The sequence below is a fragment of the Aulostomus chinensis genome, chromosome 2, assembly GCF_037954235.1.
Source record: "Aulostomus chinensis isolate RoL2024-O1b breed Wild chromosome 2, RoL_Achi_v1.0, whole genome shotgun sequence".
In the NCBI taxonomy this organism is placed as follows: domain Eukaryota; kingdom Metazoa; phylum Chordata; class Actinopteri; order Syngnathiformes; family Aulostomidae; genus Aulostomus; species Aulostomus chinensis.
Genome location: NC_141321.1, coordinates 1273406 through 1290739, shown reverse-complemented (window position 1 = coordinate 1290739; position 17334 = coordinate 1273406). Strand labels below are relative to the sequence as shown.

Genomic DNA, 17334 nt, shown 5'->3' with positions numbered 1-17334 from the left:
GTAGGGAGGCTGTCTAAAGATGCTGTCAAAGAGGAAAGTCACCATTGTGCTTGGAGCTATTTCACTCTTCGCCCGACAGCTGAAACAAACAGCTCAGTACCTGGACAAGATATGGCACTGCTCCACACTGCGAGAGTCAGGTGTGATCTGGCTAGAGAGCCTTAAAACTCAGACTAAAGCGGCTGATTACTGAGCATTAATAAAGGAACACAAGAACAAGCCCAGGTTTTTCTTCGGCACTGTAGCCAGACTGACAGAGCCACAGCTCTACTGAGCTAAGTGCTCATATTTCCCTGAGTAGCAATGAATTTATCAGCTTTTAATGATCAAACGTCACTATTAGAGATCAAATTAGTCTCCTCCTGCTATCAGCTGATACCAGGTGAACCTTAGAGATGCATGCAGGCCAGACACACACCTGGACTTATCCCACTGACTTCCACCAACTTAGTACAACAATGTCTTCCTCTAAACCATCTTCCTGTCACCTAGACTCTGTCACCCTACTAAACTGGTTAAAGACTCTTTATGCCTAGTTAGCAACTCTTTTAGATATGATCAACATGTCACTGTCATCTGGTCACATTCCACAGTCCTTTAAAGTAGCAGTAATTTAGAAGTTCTACCAACTACAGACCAGTATGTGATCTTCCTTTTCTTTTCAAGACTCTGGAGAAAGCAGCTGCTGAACAGCTTTGTGACTTTCTTCAAAGCAAAAGCCTATTAGAGGATTTCCAGTCAGGTTTCAGGGCTCATCATAGCACAGAAACAGCCATGATGCACTGGGCCTCTCTCTCCTGTCCTCATTCATGTTTTATAACCGCATGTTGACTTGACTTCTTCCCCTGAGTCTCAGTGTTTTCTCGCATCCCAGATCCCTGACTGATACAGCTGTTGAAGGTATTGGTACTAGTAGTACTACCACTAGTAGTGATATCAGCATGATTTGTATCAGTATTAGCACTTTAATGCTCATAATTTGCAGAAGGTTATGCTTCAGTAGATGGTAGATGTTATTGGTAGCTAGTTTACCATTATTGTCGTTTTTTCCCCATCTTCCATCCCTGCCTTTCTGATCATCTTTCTCTGCCTCTTAAAAGGTCCCAATCTGTCAATCACTCATCTCTTTCCCTCTCCCTCTATTCAGTCTCTTCTCCATCTTTCTGTCCACCCTCTGCCTCCTTTCTCTCTATGCCTGTCCTCCATCTCACCCTCATCCCTCTCTTTTGTCCTGCTTTCCTGTCAGCTTCTCTTGTCTCGCTCCCTCCTTTCTGTCTGTCCATGTACTCTGCCTCTCCCTACTTTTCCTCTCACTCTGCCTTTCTTCAGCAGGTCAAAGCAGACGTCTGTCCCCATTGAGCCTGGATCTGCTCCACCTTCCTTACTGGTAAAGGAAGGTTTTCATCTCTGCTGTCTAAGATGTGCTGGTTCATGGAGAATTGCTGGGTGGAGTTTCATAGAAAAAGGCAGATTCTAGACCAGCTCTATGAGGACAGAGCCAGCACAGAGTGATGGAGGGATTTGGAGACACAAACATATAAAACTGACGTCACATCTCTCCTCAAGTATCTTTCCTTTTGTGCGTCCCATCTGATATTCTTCCTGAGCATAACAGACTGTTTGAATGCACCCAACCCCAAAATGACATTTGCTAAGGTCGTGTACAGTGTCACCTCAAAGAGGCCAACATGATTGCAGACCATCTCTTTGCTCCAACAAACTGCAACAGTGGTCTTCACCCTTTTCAAACACCAGATCAATCAGCTGATCATGCATGCTGAACTTTTGGGATACGGATGTGTGGTGGGACAGTGTTGGCTGGCGGAACCAAGGCCACTATGAACGTACAGTGTCTATACTACATACTACTTGGACTCATCCAAGTAACACTTTCAACATCACTTCTCAACAGAACTCAATGCACTTTCTCCTGTTGTAATAAATATGGTGACTCAACTTTGCTTAGAAAAACTTTATTTAGCTTACAGATTTCACACATACAATTAAATGAGGTCAGACGGAAGATAAACTCCCATCCTCTGCTATTGGGGGAACACTGCAGTAAGGCTTTGGCATTGGAGAACAGACGATGGACAAGCAATCACATGACAGCACAGCTGGCCTCCTTCGATAGATCCTGAGGGAAAAGAAGGTTACTGGGCTGAGATCACTTGTGTGGTGTGATACCAGCTTCTGGTTAGCCCTGAACACAAAGCCAGTAGATGGAGTCAGTAACACACTGGATAACAGACTGACCTCAAGCTTCATGGCACTACAGGCATCACCTGAAGAGAACCTACATACGACTGAGTGAAATAAGTCATCTCAACACAAGCACAAACCCAAAACCCAAGACAAATGTTTTGCAATTTGAGTTTTGATAATATTCAAAGTTCATTCAATCAGTAGTTGACTTTCTATTTGAGGAAATGTATGTCAGTGACTTCACTGATGTTCTGGGGCCACATTTATAAAAGCAGGCCATGTCATCCTTATTAGAAAAGTGCATGCACAAAAAAAAGGACGTGCACAAAAAATATTCAGATTTATAAAATCCTGTGAGCTTCAAGTAATTTGGGATGAGGAAATGCACACGTGAATATCCCGCTCTCATTCACACTTGAATGGTCAAAGCAGCTCGTGAATGAACATGAAGCCGATGTGACCTCACATATAAGGGCCACTGCAGTATCAGATTTACAGCTTTACGCCATGATGTCATCAACCAGCGGCGTCCTATTATTTAATGGAAATTTTTTGATAGCTGAAGCCAATCTCAAATACAGCTGTGATTACAGAGGAATACTGAGGGTGAGGTGGGTGATACTTGTGAAGATAATGAAGATGAGATGCACAAACAGGTACCTGGTGATGGGCAGAGCAATACAGTAATTAGAACATTGGATTGCTCTGCAGTGCTCCAACAGGACCTTGCTCAAGAAACAAGACCTGATGATGTCATCAGATACACTCTGGTGCCCCTCTGCTGTTGACATACTGAGTGGACTTTTACCTGAAATCTTTTTAAAACTGGAAGATGTTTGTGCGTCATCACACTCGATGGGTCGACTTTGTTTTCTACCCCACAAGTGTTACTGGGAACATGGCTGGCGTGATGGTGGGATGAGATGCCTAAGTGCTGGTTGACTCCTGGTCACACAGAGTCACTCAAATTAACAGCTCTGTTGGTTTATAGTTTCATTCAGTCGTAATAATAGTAGTAGAAGTAGTGGTAGCAGTAGCAGTAATAGCAGTAGTAATAGTACTAGTGGCTAATGTGCATGCTGACAAGTGGTGGGACATATAAAGGAAGCCTAACTAATGTGCGTCTGTTATATCAGGAGGTTAGAGACTAGATGAAGGACCTCTTACATAGGAAACTTCATTAGCAGTTCTCTTCATGTTCAACTGAACAAAGGAACAACAATTTCCCCGCGGAGGACATTATAAATGTAACCTGGTGACCTCTAGTAGCTCTCCGGCATTCCTTGTGCAGCGTTTGTAGTGGGCCCAACGGGGCGAACAAGACAAGCCCACATTCCCCACAGTGAGGACCTCATTGAGGGTCAACTAAAACACCATCCATCCATCCATCTGTCATCTTTATGACACACACAAACAAAAACAGAAAGAAATGAAAACAAAGGGGAGCACACACATTTGTACACACGTGTTCCATGTGTAAAAAGTGCTGGGCTGGGGTAAGTGTGTTGATTAATGGAAGCATCATGGCGACAGACTTTAGCAGCATGCTGGAATGCAGCCATTGGCGTGCTGATGAAAAGCTTCACAAGCCAGGCAGCACACAGTGTCTCCAGCAGGGGTCTTCACCCACCTGCTGTCTGCTTTGACTCAGGACACAGAACAGCATTTCTTCTTCCTCTTTGGCTTCAGTGTCAGCAGAGGAAACACAACATCAACAAACTTAACGTGACGGGAGCCTTGGGACTCCTGTGACCCTCGTGACAGACATTCAGGTCTTTTTGTACCTGTCTGCTAAAGTGCTGGATGTCACTGCCCTCAACGATCTCTTCGAACTCCGGTTCACTATCCTGGCCTCCTCGGCTCTGCACACACACTCTCCGCTCTGCAACCTCCTTAGAAGGAAAAACATACATGCACACTCGCCACTCCTGAGGTACAACTTGGGCAGCACGACTTGACCCGAATTCTGCTTTTATAAATGGGGTGACCTTTTTTCATTTAATTTGTTGAAACTCATGAGGAAGATTCCGTACAGATGATGGACAATTGTTGAGGGAGGAGGAGGGGAAGGCAGGGTGTCGGGTCTGCTTCACCTACCTCCAAACTGGGATTAAGGAGGACCACCCTCACGTCAGTGATGGGGCCCCAGCTCCTGTGGCCCTGCAGAACCAGGTCCCCAGGTTCAGCCTCTGCCTTTGCACCTGCAGCCCAGATCTACCGATCACACCAACACACACACTGGTTTACAGAGTGTTGACAGGAACACTGCTTTTACCAGAGACATGCTTACCGTGAGCTTCTGTCCCCCAGCTAGGACACAGGATGAGGGGAGGGGGAAGATGATGTCTCCAGAGTCCGAGTACATCCTCTGAACCACCCAGCCTCCTAGTGACTGCTCCTAGAGGCATCAGGACAAACACATTCATATTCCAAAAGTAATGCTGCTCACTATAATAAATCATTTCCTTTTGACATTAAATATGAATTTACTAAAACGAAACAAATTCTGAAAATGAAAAGAACCTTAACAAGGGCTGTAAGCACAGCCCAGAAAATCACTGGTTGCTCTCTGCCCAGCCTAGAGGACATTGCCAGCTCTCGCTACCTCAGCAGAGCAGTCAACATAATCAAGGACTCTGTTCACCCCTGCAATCATGTGTTTATGTATATTGATCATTGATAATCAACAGAAAATAATGTGCAATAATGGTTGCTTTCATTCAAGTGCAATAACTGTTCAATCTCCATGTGCAATTTTAAATTCACATCACTATGTTTCACCTTTGATATTTCGCTGCTCTAATATATATATATATATATATATATATATATATATATATATATATATATATATATATATATATATATATATATATATATATATATATATATATAAACTTTTGCACTGTCATTTGAAAAATTACACCAAGGGAGTTGCACTCCAATTTCTTTGTATGCTATACAATGACAAAGGCTTTTGATTTGATGCTCGTCAAGCTGATCTCATAATACCACTTTATTCCACAAGGGGGCCATGCTGAGTCACTGTGGCGTGAAGGTGCCATGAGTCTACTCATCTCAGGTCTAGTCCCAGGATATTTTGCACCATCACAGAAGCAGCTGAAGGGTCTGCATGTCAATGATGCTACACCATCAGACCACATTTCTGTTTCTAGGACCACCAGGACTGAATCCTTCTCACAGACTCTTCAAGTTATAAGGCAAAACCTTTTCAATGACAGGTCTTCCAATGAAGTGTGCAAATGCATCGTATCTGGAGGACCTGATTTTAAAGGCTCCTCCCACCAAGAAGCCTCCTTAACAGAGAGAGCCCTGCGGCTGTGCTCACAGAAGCAAGAGTTACCAAGTGTAAGTGATACACTCTCTCCTCCAGCAAAGGGAAGTCTGACCTGAGAGTGTAGATCTACAGGTGGATTTAAGAAAAAAAAAGTGTCACTTCTGCCACTAGATGGCAGCACCAGTGGCCAATCCAACCTGAAGCACTTTGTCATAGTAACCAAGGTTTTCCCTCCAGTCTTAATTCTTGCTTGTGTTGTACGCCGTTTTGGACAAAAGCATCTGCCAAATGAAATTGTAGTGTTCCAACCTCACCTCATCCTGCAGAAGCTAGCATGTCTTCTCTTAAAATGAGGATGGACAGCCAAGCTTTGAGGCAGTATGCTGCCCCCTGCTGGTTGAGAATGTGAAACACGAATTGTACTCATGTTTTTTCAGGTTGGGTTCAGTCAAAAAGCTTTGATTGAATTATTGCGAAAGTTCCAAGAACTACCAGCCTCATACCCTTGCTTGCACATTTGCTTCATGTCTCCTCTGCTGGCATTTTGGTCATACCCGTCTGCTCCACTATCCTGTAGCTAACCACCCAAAAGCCTGAAAAAGCTGAGGGAGAACAGCTGAGTGGACTTAGGACACCTGAGATCTGGTTTAGTTAGTAAATCACCACCTCACCTCTGGCAGTTCCTGGCTAGCTGGTGTAGAAGAGTCACAGTCATTCATGAAGGGGAGAAACCATTTTACCGTCTCAGAAAGGTTCTTCAGGCAAACGTATTTTCCGTCCACGTCAACCTCGGCCACGCCCACTGCTGCATGCTCTGCTGGATGATTGGCCATTTTAGAGGCGGGGGAGCTTCCGGAGGCTCCATCATGTTTCCTTTTCTTCCCTCGAAGCTTGCGACTGCTCTGTTCATGTGTCCGGGGGATGGCTGCAGCTCGAGGAGGGCTGGGAGTCAGCTGCAACCTGACAGACACACCCAAGATCCAGATTCCAAGTTCTGATGGACAGACATTCAAAGGGCTAGAAGACAAATCCAAACCTCTGTTCCTCAACCTCCAGCATCTTCCTGTAGGCATTAATCTCCATGTCCAGGGCCAGTTTGACATCCAGCAGGTTCTCATAGTCCTCCAGCTGGCTGTACATCTGGCTCCTCATACTCAGCAGCTCCTGCTCCTTCTGACCCAGTTTCTGCTGCCAGACCTCCCGTTCTCTATCAACAGTCCTCTCAAGATCCTGCAAACGGGCCTCCAACACCAGTTTCTGAAAGAGAGACAAGAGCACGACCGATCAGGTTTTTCAACTAACTGGTTGTAGCATGATGCTGTAGCAGGTTAGAGGGAATGCTAATTATTCTCACTTTCATTGAACAAGTTTAACCCTCAGAAAATACTGACCAACACATAGGACACACGTGCACAGGTGACAAACTTGTCACTTGTTTGATGTCATTTTGACATAATTTTCATGGTCTAAAAAGGATGAGGAGTGTGTTCCTCTCATGCAGACTCCTTCAGAGGGCTGTAGGTCTGAGGGGATGTGGCGTCACTCATTCTTGGACCCAAACATAATTGTGTGTCCTTGTGTCCCACCTTCAATTCTATGCTAAAATTTAAAAAGTAGTAACGAGCATCAGTATTGGTAAATGAGTCAGTACAGGTAGTAGTAACAGTGAATCAGTAGCGAAAGTATGACATTTACCTCAAACTGGTGCGTTACAAAGCTTTTACCTTCAAAAAAGTGAGTGTATACTTCTGCTCTTAAGCCAGAAAAGGAAATCTGCTTTTTATTATTTCTACATATTTACTGAGTTGGAACCTGACTTCAACCGAGGTGACCTGGTCACTGCACCACCAGCCATGCTGGTGCTTCACCTTTGTTTTGCTCATTATGTACAATTCTCTCACATTATGTGCCCAGAGGATTGTGGGTGATTCAGGACTCCCCAGGATATACATAGGCAGGGTTCAATGAGGTTGCAACCTTCTTTCCCTGACACTGAAAAACACCTGAATCTACATGGTAGGTCTTGATGTTTGTGTGGTTGTGGAGTGCTTACATCTTTTTGGTGCTGCTGCAGCTGGGAGCTGAGTGTCTCCACTCTCACTTTAGTGGCTTCCAACTCATCTTTGGTGGCTGATGCAACATTGTTTTTGTCCAACGCAGCCTGCTGAGCGTTCTGGAGCTGCAATGAAGAAAGAATGCCATGCAGCCCTTTTCAAGTGTCAGAGCCTTTAGAAGGTCTCACTCTGCTACCTTGGAGCTGAACGTCCGCTCCAGCTCATCTTTGTACTGCTTCAGCTGAGACTCGTGCTCCTCCCGGAGCTGCTGCATCGCCTCCGCTAGTTGACTCTCAAACTCTCGTCGTCGCCCTGAGTCCACCTCCATCAGACGGCTTTCATGTCTGCTGCGGATCTCCAGGATTTCCTATGAAAGAATTGGACAAAGATCCGTCTCAGGTAACAGCTTAGAATACCCATCAAATACAAGGCCCAGCGGCACTTGTGTAAGCTGCAGCTGACGGACACTGATCAGTGCATCACACACACACACCTGTTCATTGATGTTCCTGTGGAGTTCCAACTGTTCTTTGAGTGTTTGCACCTGGTTCTCCATGTCCACCCTTCTCAGGATCTCAGAGCTCAGCTGATTCTTAGCCTCTGTCAGAATGCCCTCTACCTGGTGAGGAAGCACACACTTTCATCAGATTGATTTGATTCATTGGTGGGCTGATTGACATCTAGTCCAACACAGATTCACAGAGTTTCAGTCTGGCGACCTGAGTCATTTTAACGATTCCACAAGTAAAATTTTCATATCATCAGGGATGAGTGGGAGTGGCGTGTTTGGCGACTCAGAAGTAAAGCACTCATTTAAGGTAGCTCACTCGTTGTGGCCATGTTGGAATTTGATGAAGCAATCCAAGCAGTTCTTGATACTTTTATATATAGATATTAAAGCTGGAACATGAAAAATGCCCAAAACTACGAATTGAAGGTAAATGTGTGCTTTACAACCAGCAGGGTTTGGTAGAAAATTATTAGTTTGCCCTTTTGGTGAAGAAAATGGTAAAGCAAGCATTAATTCAGTGTACTTATTCCACTCTTTATCCTTAGATGTACTTCACAAGGTCCACATGAGTCATTAACAACAAGGCGTAGCACTGTTTTTTTTTACATTTACATCATACAGTAACGTCAGTGCTGGCTTGTTTAAGACAGCTCAACTAGTTCTAAATGCACCCACACCACGTCCACTGGGACTACCAGTCTACACTCTATCCCAAATGGAGGTCGTTATGGGTCTGGTTTCCCATGCTAGCCACCATCACCTATCACTCAGATCCCTCTGGAACTACTGGAGGGAATTTCTTCAAATTTGGCTTTAACTTCCACCGGACCTTCTGGAAGAATTTAAAAATTTAAGTAGTGAAAAGGTCATAATTTCATGGTCACTGTGGAATGCACAGCTTTTAGAGGGATGCAACCTCTATTTGATATATGGAATTTGGTATTTGTTGTAAATGTAATCATTGTCTGAATCAGGTCGTTAAATCAGATCATAGGATCCACATTAACATGGTCAGTGGTTCTCTTACTTTCCACCACAGATGTCCTCTCTGGTCTTGTTGCCTCTGACTGAGAATTCCAAGCTAGCTTGTAGTACCTGAGCAACATGCTAGTGGAAGTTTTGATCAGCTTAGATGACATTGTGCAGTAACAGAATCACACAGGAGACTCGAGGCCACAAGTTAGTGTTCTATCAGAATGACAAAGAAGCTGCCAGTTCAAGACAACAAATATGTACAACGTTGCTTTGGGGTTGGCTTCTATCAAAACTAACTTGAATCAATCCTGACATTGTCTGTGAATGGGAGCAGACTGGCTTGTTTGGCTCAACTTCCCCTAGCTTCATCTAAAAGTGTCAGATGGTGAGCTGCAGCAATCGACAAGTGGCAGGGATTTCTGGAGAAGGATGAGCTCCCCTTGGCAGCCCGGACTTGATGACATTCTGGTATGATACAGCTTCTTGAAAAGGGACTAATGTTAGTGATCTCTGGCGGAATGTGTGACAAAGCTAACCTGTAGTCATAATACAAGTTAAGCTAGTAAGCAAGCAAGTTCAGCGCCATAATAGATGCTACTCTTCATTATAACTACTTTCTTTAATAAGAATAAGAATACTTTATAACACAGGGGAAATTTAAATAGTTTCAGCAGCATTTTCAGGGGGAAGAAGAAAGGATAATATGAATTAAAAGAAAGAAAATATTAATGAAATATTTATACAAGCAAATTAGCTGGCCTACTAACAATTACTGAGCCAGACATGTTTTCATACTACTAGAAGATAATAATTTTAGAAATGTGCACATCAATGCTGAAACTAAACAACAAGTTAGTTCCTACATTCTCCAGCTGGCCCTGCAGGTCTGCCACGCTGTCCTTCAGCCGGCTGTTCTCCGACAACAGCCTCATGAACTCTGCATCCTTAGCACTCAGTGCAGCTTCAACTTTGCTCCACTGTATCAAGGCATTGGCCAGATCCGTCTCCTTCTTCTGGTTCCTGAGGAGGGGACAAGGTCAGAGGTCATATCAGGGGTTAAAACTAACTTTTTTCCCCATCCTCCCGAAAACGTCCAGAAAACCATTTTGAACCGTCCCGATTTTTAATTAAAAAAAAAACAAAACAAAACATCTCAATAGAAATCATGTAATGAAACAGCAGTTTTTGAAAAGATATTTACAGTGGTGGACAGTATTGAAGTAAATTTACTGTACTTAACATTTCTGCAGCACAATCTGCGTCAGTGTATTCTTTAATTGCACTTCGCAGTGCGGAATTCGCGAGGTGAAATTTCGCCATTGAAAATATTCAACTTTGGCGAAAGATTCACGTCAAGACACCCAATCAGCGTTGAGGATGTCCCGACGTCACAGCTGACTGAAACAAGATGGAGGACAAGTTGATTTTGACTATGAGTGGGAACCTGGTGCGATACGACACTACGTGTCAAAATTACAAGAACCAGTTGAATAAGTTGGTGTCCATTCGTGAAATCCTGTCACCGATCCTAGCTAGCAGGTCGTTAAACTGGCCAGTCGTCATCCAAAAACACCGCTGGAAGCGGCAGTTCTCCACCGCAGCCCCCGGAGGAGCTCGGTTCACCGAGCGGTGAACTTCACCGAGCTGAGCTCGCCTCTAGATGGCGTTGTTAACCCACATACGACGGCGTTTAGTTTTCCGACCTATTTCGGACTTCCGCAGCAGGTACAACGCAACAGTTGTTTGAATATTCATGGCGAAATGGCGCAAAGAAACGTAGTCGGAAATACTCGCTACTCGGGAGGTGAGCAAATTCACTTATTCGCGCGAATGACACAAATGGACACTAGAATGATCAAATTCGCGCGAATGACGCGACGCGAAATTTGCGTTCGCGTTTGGTGTGAACACACAGTCAACGCAACATCATTGACTCACCACACAGTGACAGCAGACAGGAAATAAAGGGTCTTTGGAGCAGACAGTGGCTGCATCAGTCTGCTTCTCACTGGACAACACACACGCGAGCGCGCCAGCCAATTGAATTTTTCAAAATTCTTTTCGTCCCGAGGGAGACTTATTATAGTCGACTACTCGTTTCAATAGTCGGTGACTAGTCGACTATTGAAATAGTCGTTAGTTGCAGCCCTACTGCACACACACACTTAGGAAGGAAATTTTGCAATGATTATATCCGTCCTATATGTCGGCAATGCATCATCAAGGCTGTGTTGTAGATACTGATGAAAGGGTGACATGAATGCCAGATGATACTAAAAGATTGATACTAATCTGTGTTTTTATTTTTTTATACAGATGGCTGCTGAACGAAACCCAGTGTGGCAACATTTCACTGAGCCCACTTTGGGGAAGGCTTGTTGTGATACAGTTGTTTTATTTATATTAAAATATTTGTTTTATTTATGTTTAAATACGTGTGTTTAGTTTATTTAAACTGCACTGTTCAATAAATTGTTTCTTGACCTGTAATATTTGTTATCATTGGGTTATTTTTTTCATATGAATTGAGGGGGCAAAAGCAGTATCAGCTCAAGAAAATCAGCAGTCCCTAATCAGCCATCGGCTAAGGGTGATGGAAAAGAACTGGAATCGAAATCGGCCCTAAAATTCCACATCAGTCTATCACTATTGCTCACTGTCAGGACCGAGGAGGGATGGAACCCCAGTCTGACTGACTGCAGACGATCAGTGAGAAAATCTCTTATCCATCTGCAGGTGTGCTCACCGATACACAGACTATGCAGTTTGGACAACAGTCTGAAGGAGGAAGAGTGTATCAAAAGCACAATTGAAGTCCACAAAAAACATCCTTGCATAAGTACCTGGTTGTTCAAGGACCAATCAGTGACTGAATGGATGATCAGGATGATTTTTTTCCAGAGATGATTGAATCGTCTATTATTATTTAATAGTAATTAAGTATTTAATCAGGGGTTCTCCTGTTTTATACTGGTAAAATGAAACCGACTCCTAAATATCTTTTAGACTCGACCATCTGTGCTGCCATGTTTGTAGTTTCCACCTTCTGTAAAAAGCTGCCATTAAAGAGGAGTGGTGAGCAGCATTTGCAGTGCGAGCTTGACGCTGTTAAGCAGTCTGGGGGATGGTGAGTCCGCAGCATTAATGTTGCTATGTGACTGTTAGCATCATTAGCTTCATATCAAACCTGACTGTAAACTCTTGAGTCTGGGCTATGTAAATGTAACACAGTGCAGTCACATGGTGACCTTAACAGTTTTATAAGAGCAGCGTTTCATCTGCCTGTCCGTTAGTTATTATGGTCCCCTGTAACTTGGACCACTGGCCGACGTCAGGAGGTCCCTGGACCAACTTGTCCATCCGCCTTGCTTGCTGCCATCTTACAGACTCGTCCCATCCTTTTGGATCATAAATTGTGATCTCCATTGAACAGGATTGCACAATTTGAGACCAGAGCAGACCCCCAACAGGACTCCACACCCCTATGTCAAACATACCGAGGTTGGGATTTCAGAGCCTTTTAACACTTACCCTCATTAAAAGGTTATTCAACTTTAGTGATGGATGTAAGAGCTGATGTGGAAATAAAACTGATTCTTTTTCAAAGCTGTTAGTGTCCATGTTTACAAGCTCACATCAGTCTTTATTAGAGACTCATATTTCCAGTTAAAACTCATCTTCGGATCAAATATTCACTCTAGAAACTTATTTTTTCTTATTTTATCACTGCATGTTCATAAATACAGAAATTTGTTTAAATAGTTTGTTTTGATATTACTTCATGTTATCAAACAATATCTTGCATTTTTTTGATCAATTTATACAATGAAGTGCTACAACATTTCTATTTGAGTTCTTTAAATTGTGATATCAATAATACAAACTCAGACATGGCAAATTGAACAATTTGTATACGGATTATAAATTATATCACAAACACACACCTGGCCTGGAGCTTGCTGTAGTCGGCGCACACATTGCCGTAGTCTATCTGCAGGCGGGCCCTCTCCCCAGCCAGCTCGTCCAGGGACCTCCTGACGTCGGCCAGCTCCTCCTCATACAGTCGCCGCACGTTACCCATCTCTCGACTTTTGGACTCATCCTTCTCCTCCAGCTGCAGCAGCATGGAGGACCGCTCGCTCTCCAGCTCCTGCACACGTTGGATATAGTTGGCGAGGCGGTCGTTGAGATGTCGGAGGTCATCTTTCTCCTGGATGCGGGAGCGGCAGGTTGGGCTCCGGCTACTGGGCGCGGAATGACCCGCCGCGCAGCTGCGGCGGTTGGCGGAGCGCCCGCTGGACGGGGTGGAGGTGGCGGAGGCCATGGTGGTGGCGGCGGGCTTCACAAAGCTCGGCAATAACCCACACTGATGGGTCGAGTCGTTGACGAAACCAAGGCCGCATGTACTGGGAGCTCCCCGGGAACGGGCCGAACTAGCGAAACCCGGTACCGCTCGTCACAACGTGCGACGACGCGTTCACACTGGAGACGGCACGCGCAGCTGACGCCAATCACTGTTACTAGTAGACGCACTGGGCGCACTTGAGGGGCATTGAAAAACGATGCAAAGTATTTCCGGAGATATTTTCAAAATAAGATATCCCTGTTTTAGTGCCACGACGGGGAAATTCAAACAAATGAATACAAAACGACAATGATATCCGTCTGCGTGATCTTACTTTGACACATTATTTTAGGAGTGATGTCTTTCAAATGGTGCATTTATCAAAGTGCATTCAGAAAAAAGTATGAAATAAATAATTTAATAACAATCATGGAACAGAGAAAAAGGCATCCAGGTGGGAACAGGTCATCCAGGTTAAAAGAAGTGACAACATTTTAAATACACTTAAAATACACTCAGCAACATAAAAGTCCGGTTTATCAGTATGTCTGCTTAACTTCAGTAAACTCTCTCTGTCTCTCTCACATACATACACCCAAGCACTCCCAAACTGGCTCTAACTCACAGACTCACATACACAATGACACACCAACACACACACACGCACACTCACACTCCTGTACACTCTCACATACACAAACTCACTCACAAACACACACACTCCATCATATACAAAACAACGCATACATACACTTATACACACCAGTACATTCACACAACCACCCACCCACCCACACAGATTCACACACTCACATTCTCTCACACACCAATATGTACATACACATTCTCTCACTCCGGGTACTCCGGCTTCCTCCCACCGTCCAAAGACATCAAGAGGGGACGAGGCTGATTGATACTCTAAATTGACTGTAGGTGTGACTGTGAGTGTGAATGGTTGTCTGTCTCTATGTGTTGGCCCTGTGATGGACTGGCGACCTGTCCAGGGTGAACCCCACCTCTCACCTGTAGATGCTGGGATAGGCTCCATCCCCCCGCAACTCTTACTAGTAAGGAATAAGCGGAAGATGACGATGGATGGATGGATGGATGGATGGATGGACATTCTCTCATGCACACGCATATACACACTCACACAATCTCTCTCTCTCCCTCTCTCACACACACATACACAGACTTGTTCATACTCACACACTCTCTCTCACACTCTCTCAAACTCACACAATCACTCACACACTCTCACATAAACACACAGTCACATACACATAGTCACATAGATTCATCATAAATCTCCAGTCTTCAGGTGGAGGAATGATTCTTCTCAGTGGTCAGGTCAACCGCTCACCTTGCTCAGAACTCAATATGCTCAAACATTCAAGAGACTCTTCACAAAATTCCATCTTGGTGAAAATGTATGTTCCATGAAGATATCTACAAGTCAGTGTTGACCCTTGGTCATAGTGCCACCTGCTGGATGCAGTAGGTGACTTTCACGCCACATTGTGGATGTGTTAGTCCTCCACACATTGCATGATCTACTGTGCTGTGTCATGCCCCGATGGATGGGAGGGCCCACTTAAAGCCACTCATGGCTTTCCAGTTGATTACTGATTTGAAGATGAATGAATGTTAACTGTGTAGTTCAACCATGAGTTGCATTGGTTAAAAAAACATACATGTGTGTGCATGTGTGCGTGTTTGAGGATGGAGTGAAGTCTTGCAGGGCCAATTTTTCTTTTTACACACTAAAAATGTCAAAATGTCCATGGATGTACAGAAGCATATTGGTGTCATTTGGGAAAAATGCTCAATTTTTCTGAATTGACATCTTAAACAGAAAAGTCAACATTCTGTGAGAAGATCTGAAGCTAAATATCTCGTGAATGTCTCCTCTGGGTTTTTTCCTGCTTCCTACTGGAGCCCTCGTCCAGGATGGTCCAGGCCACATTGGTCTGCTGAGCTCCCATGTTAGAAGCTCTTCTGTGACATCATATGTGTTTCTATCTAGGTCATAAATAGAAAGTGGTGGAGAGACCAGAGAGTGACAGTAAAGGCAAGGGTCATTGAGAGTTTTATCTGGGGGGCACACAGATGTGATGTCTGCAGACCTTTAAAGGGTCTTTTTTTAAACAACAGATAGGAGGGTGGGGTGTTTGTGTGTGAGGGGGGTGTCCTTGTTTCTTGATTTTTGGTGCACCCATCATCTTCAAGTGTTCTTCAGGATGTGATGTGAGGCATGCTGGTCATCTGCACTAGTGTTTCCAGTGCAGCTCTGCATGATTAGCTGTCAGAGGGCTAATCAGTGAAGAATGCTCTCAGTCGGCACTATCAGTGGGTCCTCCATGAGAGGACAGCCACGTCTGCTGGGTTTAAAATGGATCCCAAAGACATAACAGACAGTGAGTGTTCCAAGTGGACATCCTTATCTATGATAGATGGGCCAGCTCCACCCCTCTGGAGGCAGGGAGGATGTCTACTGCAGCTACAGTCAGGAAGGTTTGCTCTGCTGGCTGGTGACAAACCAGCTGGCTGAGAAATGAAAGGCAGCAGGGAAACTCAAGAGCAAAGTGGTTTATGTGGGTTGTTCTAGTTTAGATTCAGGGTTTGTAGGAGAGGTGGACGTGTCCCTAGCAGACAGCTCTTCTCCAGGCAGCCTGTCCCTCCTCGAGGCAGCTGGCGGCCACAGACCACCATGACGGAGTGGACTCTGCTCAAGCGCCTGCTGGATGCTGTACACCAGCACTCCACCATGATTGGCCGTCTGTGGCTCACCGTCATGGTCATATTTCGGCTGCTCATTGTCGCTGTGGCGACTGAAGATGTGTACACCGATGAGCAGGAGATGTTTGTGTGCAACACGATGCAGCCTGGGTGTTCCACAGTCTGCTATGATGCATTTGCACCCATTTCACAACCACGCTTCTGGGTCTTCCACATCATCAGTGTCTCGACACCATCTCTCTGCTTCATCATCTACACGTGGCACAACTTGTCAAAGATGCCCCAGAGCACCACCCAGAGGCAGGGGCAAGGGTGCAGGGACTACCCTGGACGGGCAGGCCTGGATGTTGGGCTAGACGGTGGACAGGTGGCCAATGATCGGAGCTGTGACTCAGACAGCTGCTCCATTCGCTCCCATAAGCATTTGGGTCACAGTCTGGCAGATGTCCTGGAGGGCATCACTGTCCAGAGCTTACAGGGGGCAGACACTGACATCAAAGTACCCTTCAGTCAAGCTCAAGACTGCAGCTACAAAGAGGAGACAGCAGAGGGTCCTGTGGTCTCTGGAGGTGTCCTGTCCAAGTGTTATGTCCTCCATGTGTGCCTCCGTGCTGTTCTGGAGGTGGGCTTTGTCCTGGCCCAGTGGAAGCTATTTGGTTTCCAGGTGCCAGTCCACTTTCTGTGTTCTTCTGCACCCTGCAGCCAGCAAGTGGACTGCTACGTCTCCAGGCCCACAGAGAAGACCATTTTCCTCCTCTTCATGTTCTGCGTGGGAGTTTTCTGCATCCTGCTCAACCTGCTGGAGCTCAACCATCTGGGTTGGAAGAAATTCCGCCAGGCAGTCAGGATGGGGGAGACAGCATCATGGGGAGGCTGTCCAGGTATGACAGGGGGCTACGAAACCTTTGCACCAGACAGCCCCTACCTCACCTCCACTCTAGGTTTTAAGGATGTGACCAGCACCACCTCCTTACCCACTTTAGACTTGGTGGTGGGTCACCAGCCAGACTGGACCTTTGCTGCCAATTTTGGCAGAATGAAGAAGACATCAGGGGAAGCCAGAGAGTCCAGACAGGAGTATCCAAAAAGACAGGACTGCCATAAAGAGGAAAGGCAACCCCTGAGGAGTAAGAGGGAGGGGAGGGTGTCTGAACAGAGGGGTGCTGAGGTCTGGATATAGCACATAAACCATGAATCAGGCTAATCC

At 45.1% G+C, this 17334-nt stretch overlaps 1 protein-coding gene and 1 pseudogene across 11 annotated transcripts; one reads left to right on the top strand and one right to left on the bottom strand.

Moving 5' to 3' along the window:
• Positions 1 to 1957: 1957 nt before the first annotated feature.
• Positions 1958 to 13591, bottom strand: lmnl3 (lamin L3). 11 transcript variants are annotated; one of them, XM_086222249.1, is made up of 12 exons: positions 12988 to 13591; positions 9907 to 10063; positions 8051 to 8176; positions 7754 to 7924; positions 7557 to 7682; positions 6540 to 6760; positions 6175 to 6463; positions 4496 to 4603; positions 4303 to 4419; positions 3990 to 4097; positions 3836 to 3888; positions 1958 to 2137 (listed from the first exon to the last, which is right to left on the bottom strand). In XM_086222249.1, exons 1-11 carry the CDS (start codon positions 13365 to 13367, stop codon positions 3853 to 3855), a joined length of 1839 nt encoding a protein of 612 aa, XP_086078375.1. In that variant the 5' UTR covers positions 13368 to 13591; the 3' UTR covers positions 1958 to 2137; positions 3836 to 3852. The 11 variants fall into 11 exon arrangements, 10 of the variants coding, with proteins under 10 accessions (XP_086078375.1, XP_086078364.1, XP_086078353.1 ...); XR_015118954.1 differs by having other exon boundaries at positions 3836 to 4097; XM_086222238.1 differs by having other exon boundaries at positions 1958 to 3888.
• Positions 13592 to 16098: 2507 nt separating this feature from the next.
• Positions 16099 to 17307, top strand: LOC147268726 (gap junction delta-2 protein pseudogene; annotated as a pseudogene).
• Positions 17308 to 17334: the final 27 nt, after the last annotated feature.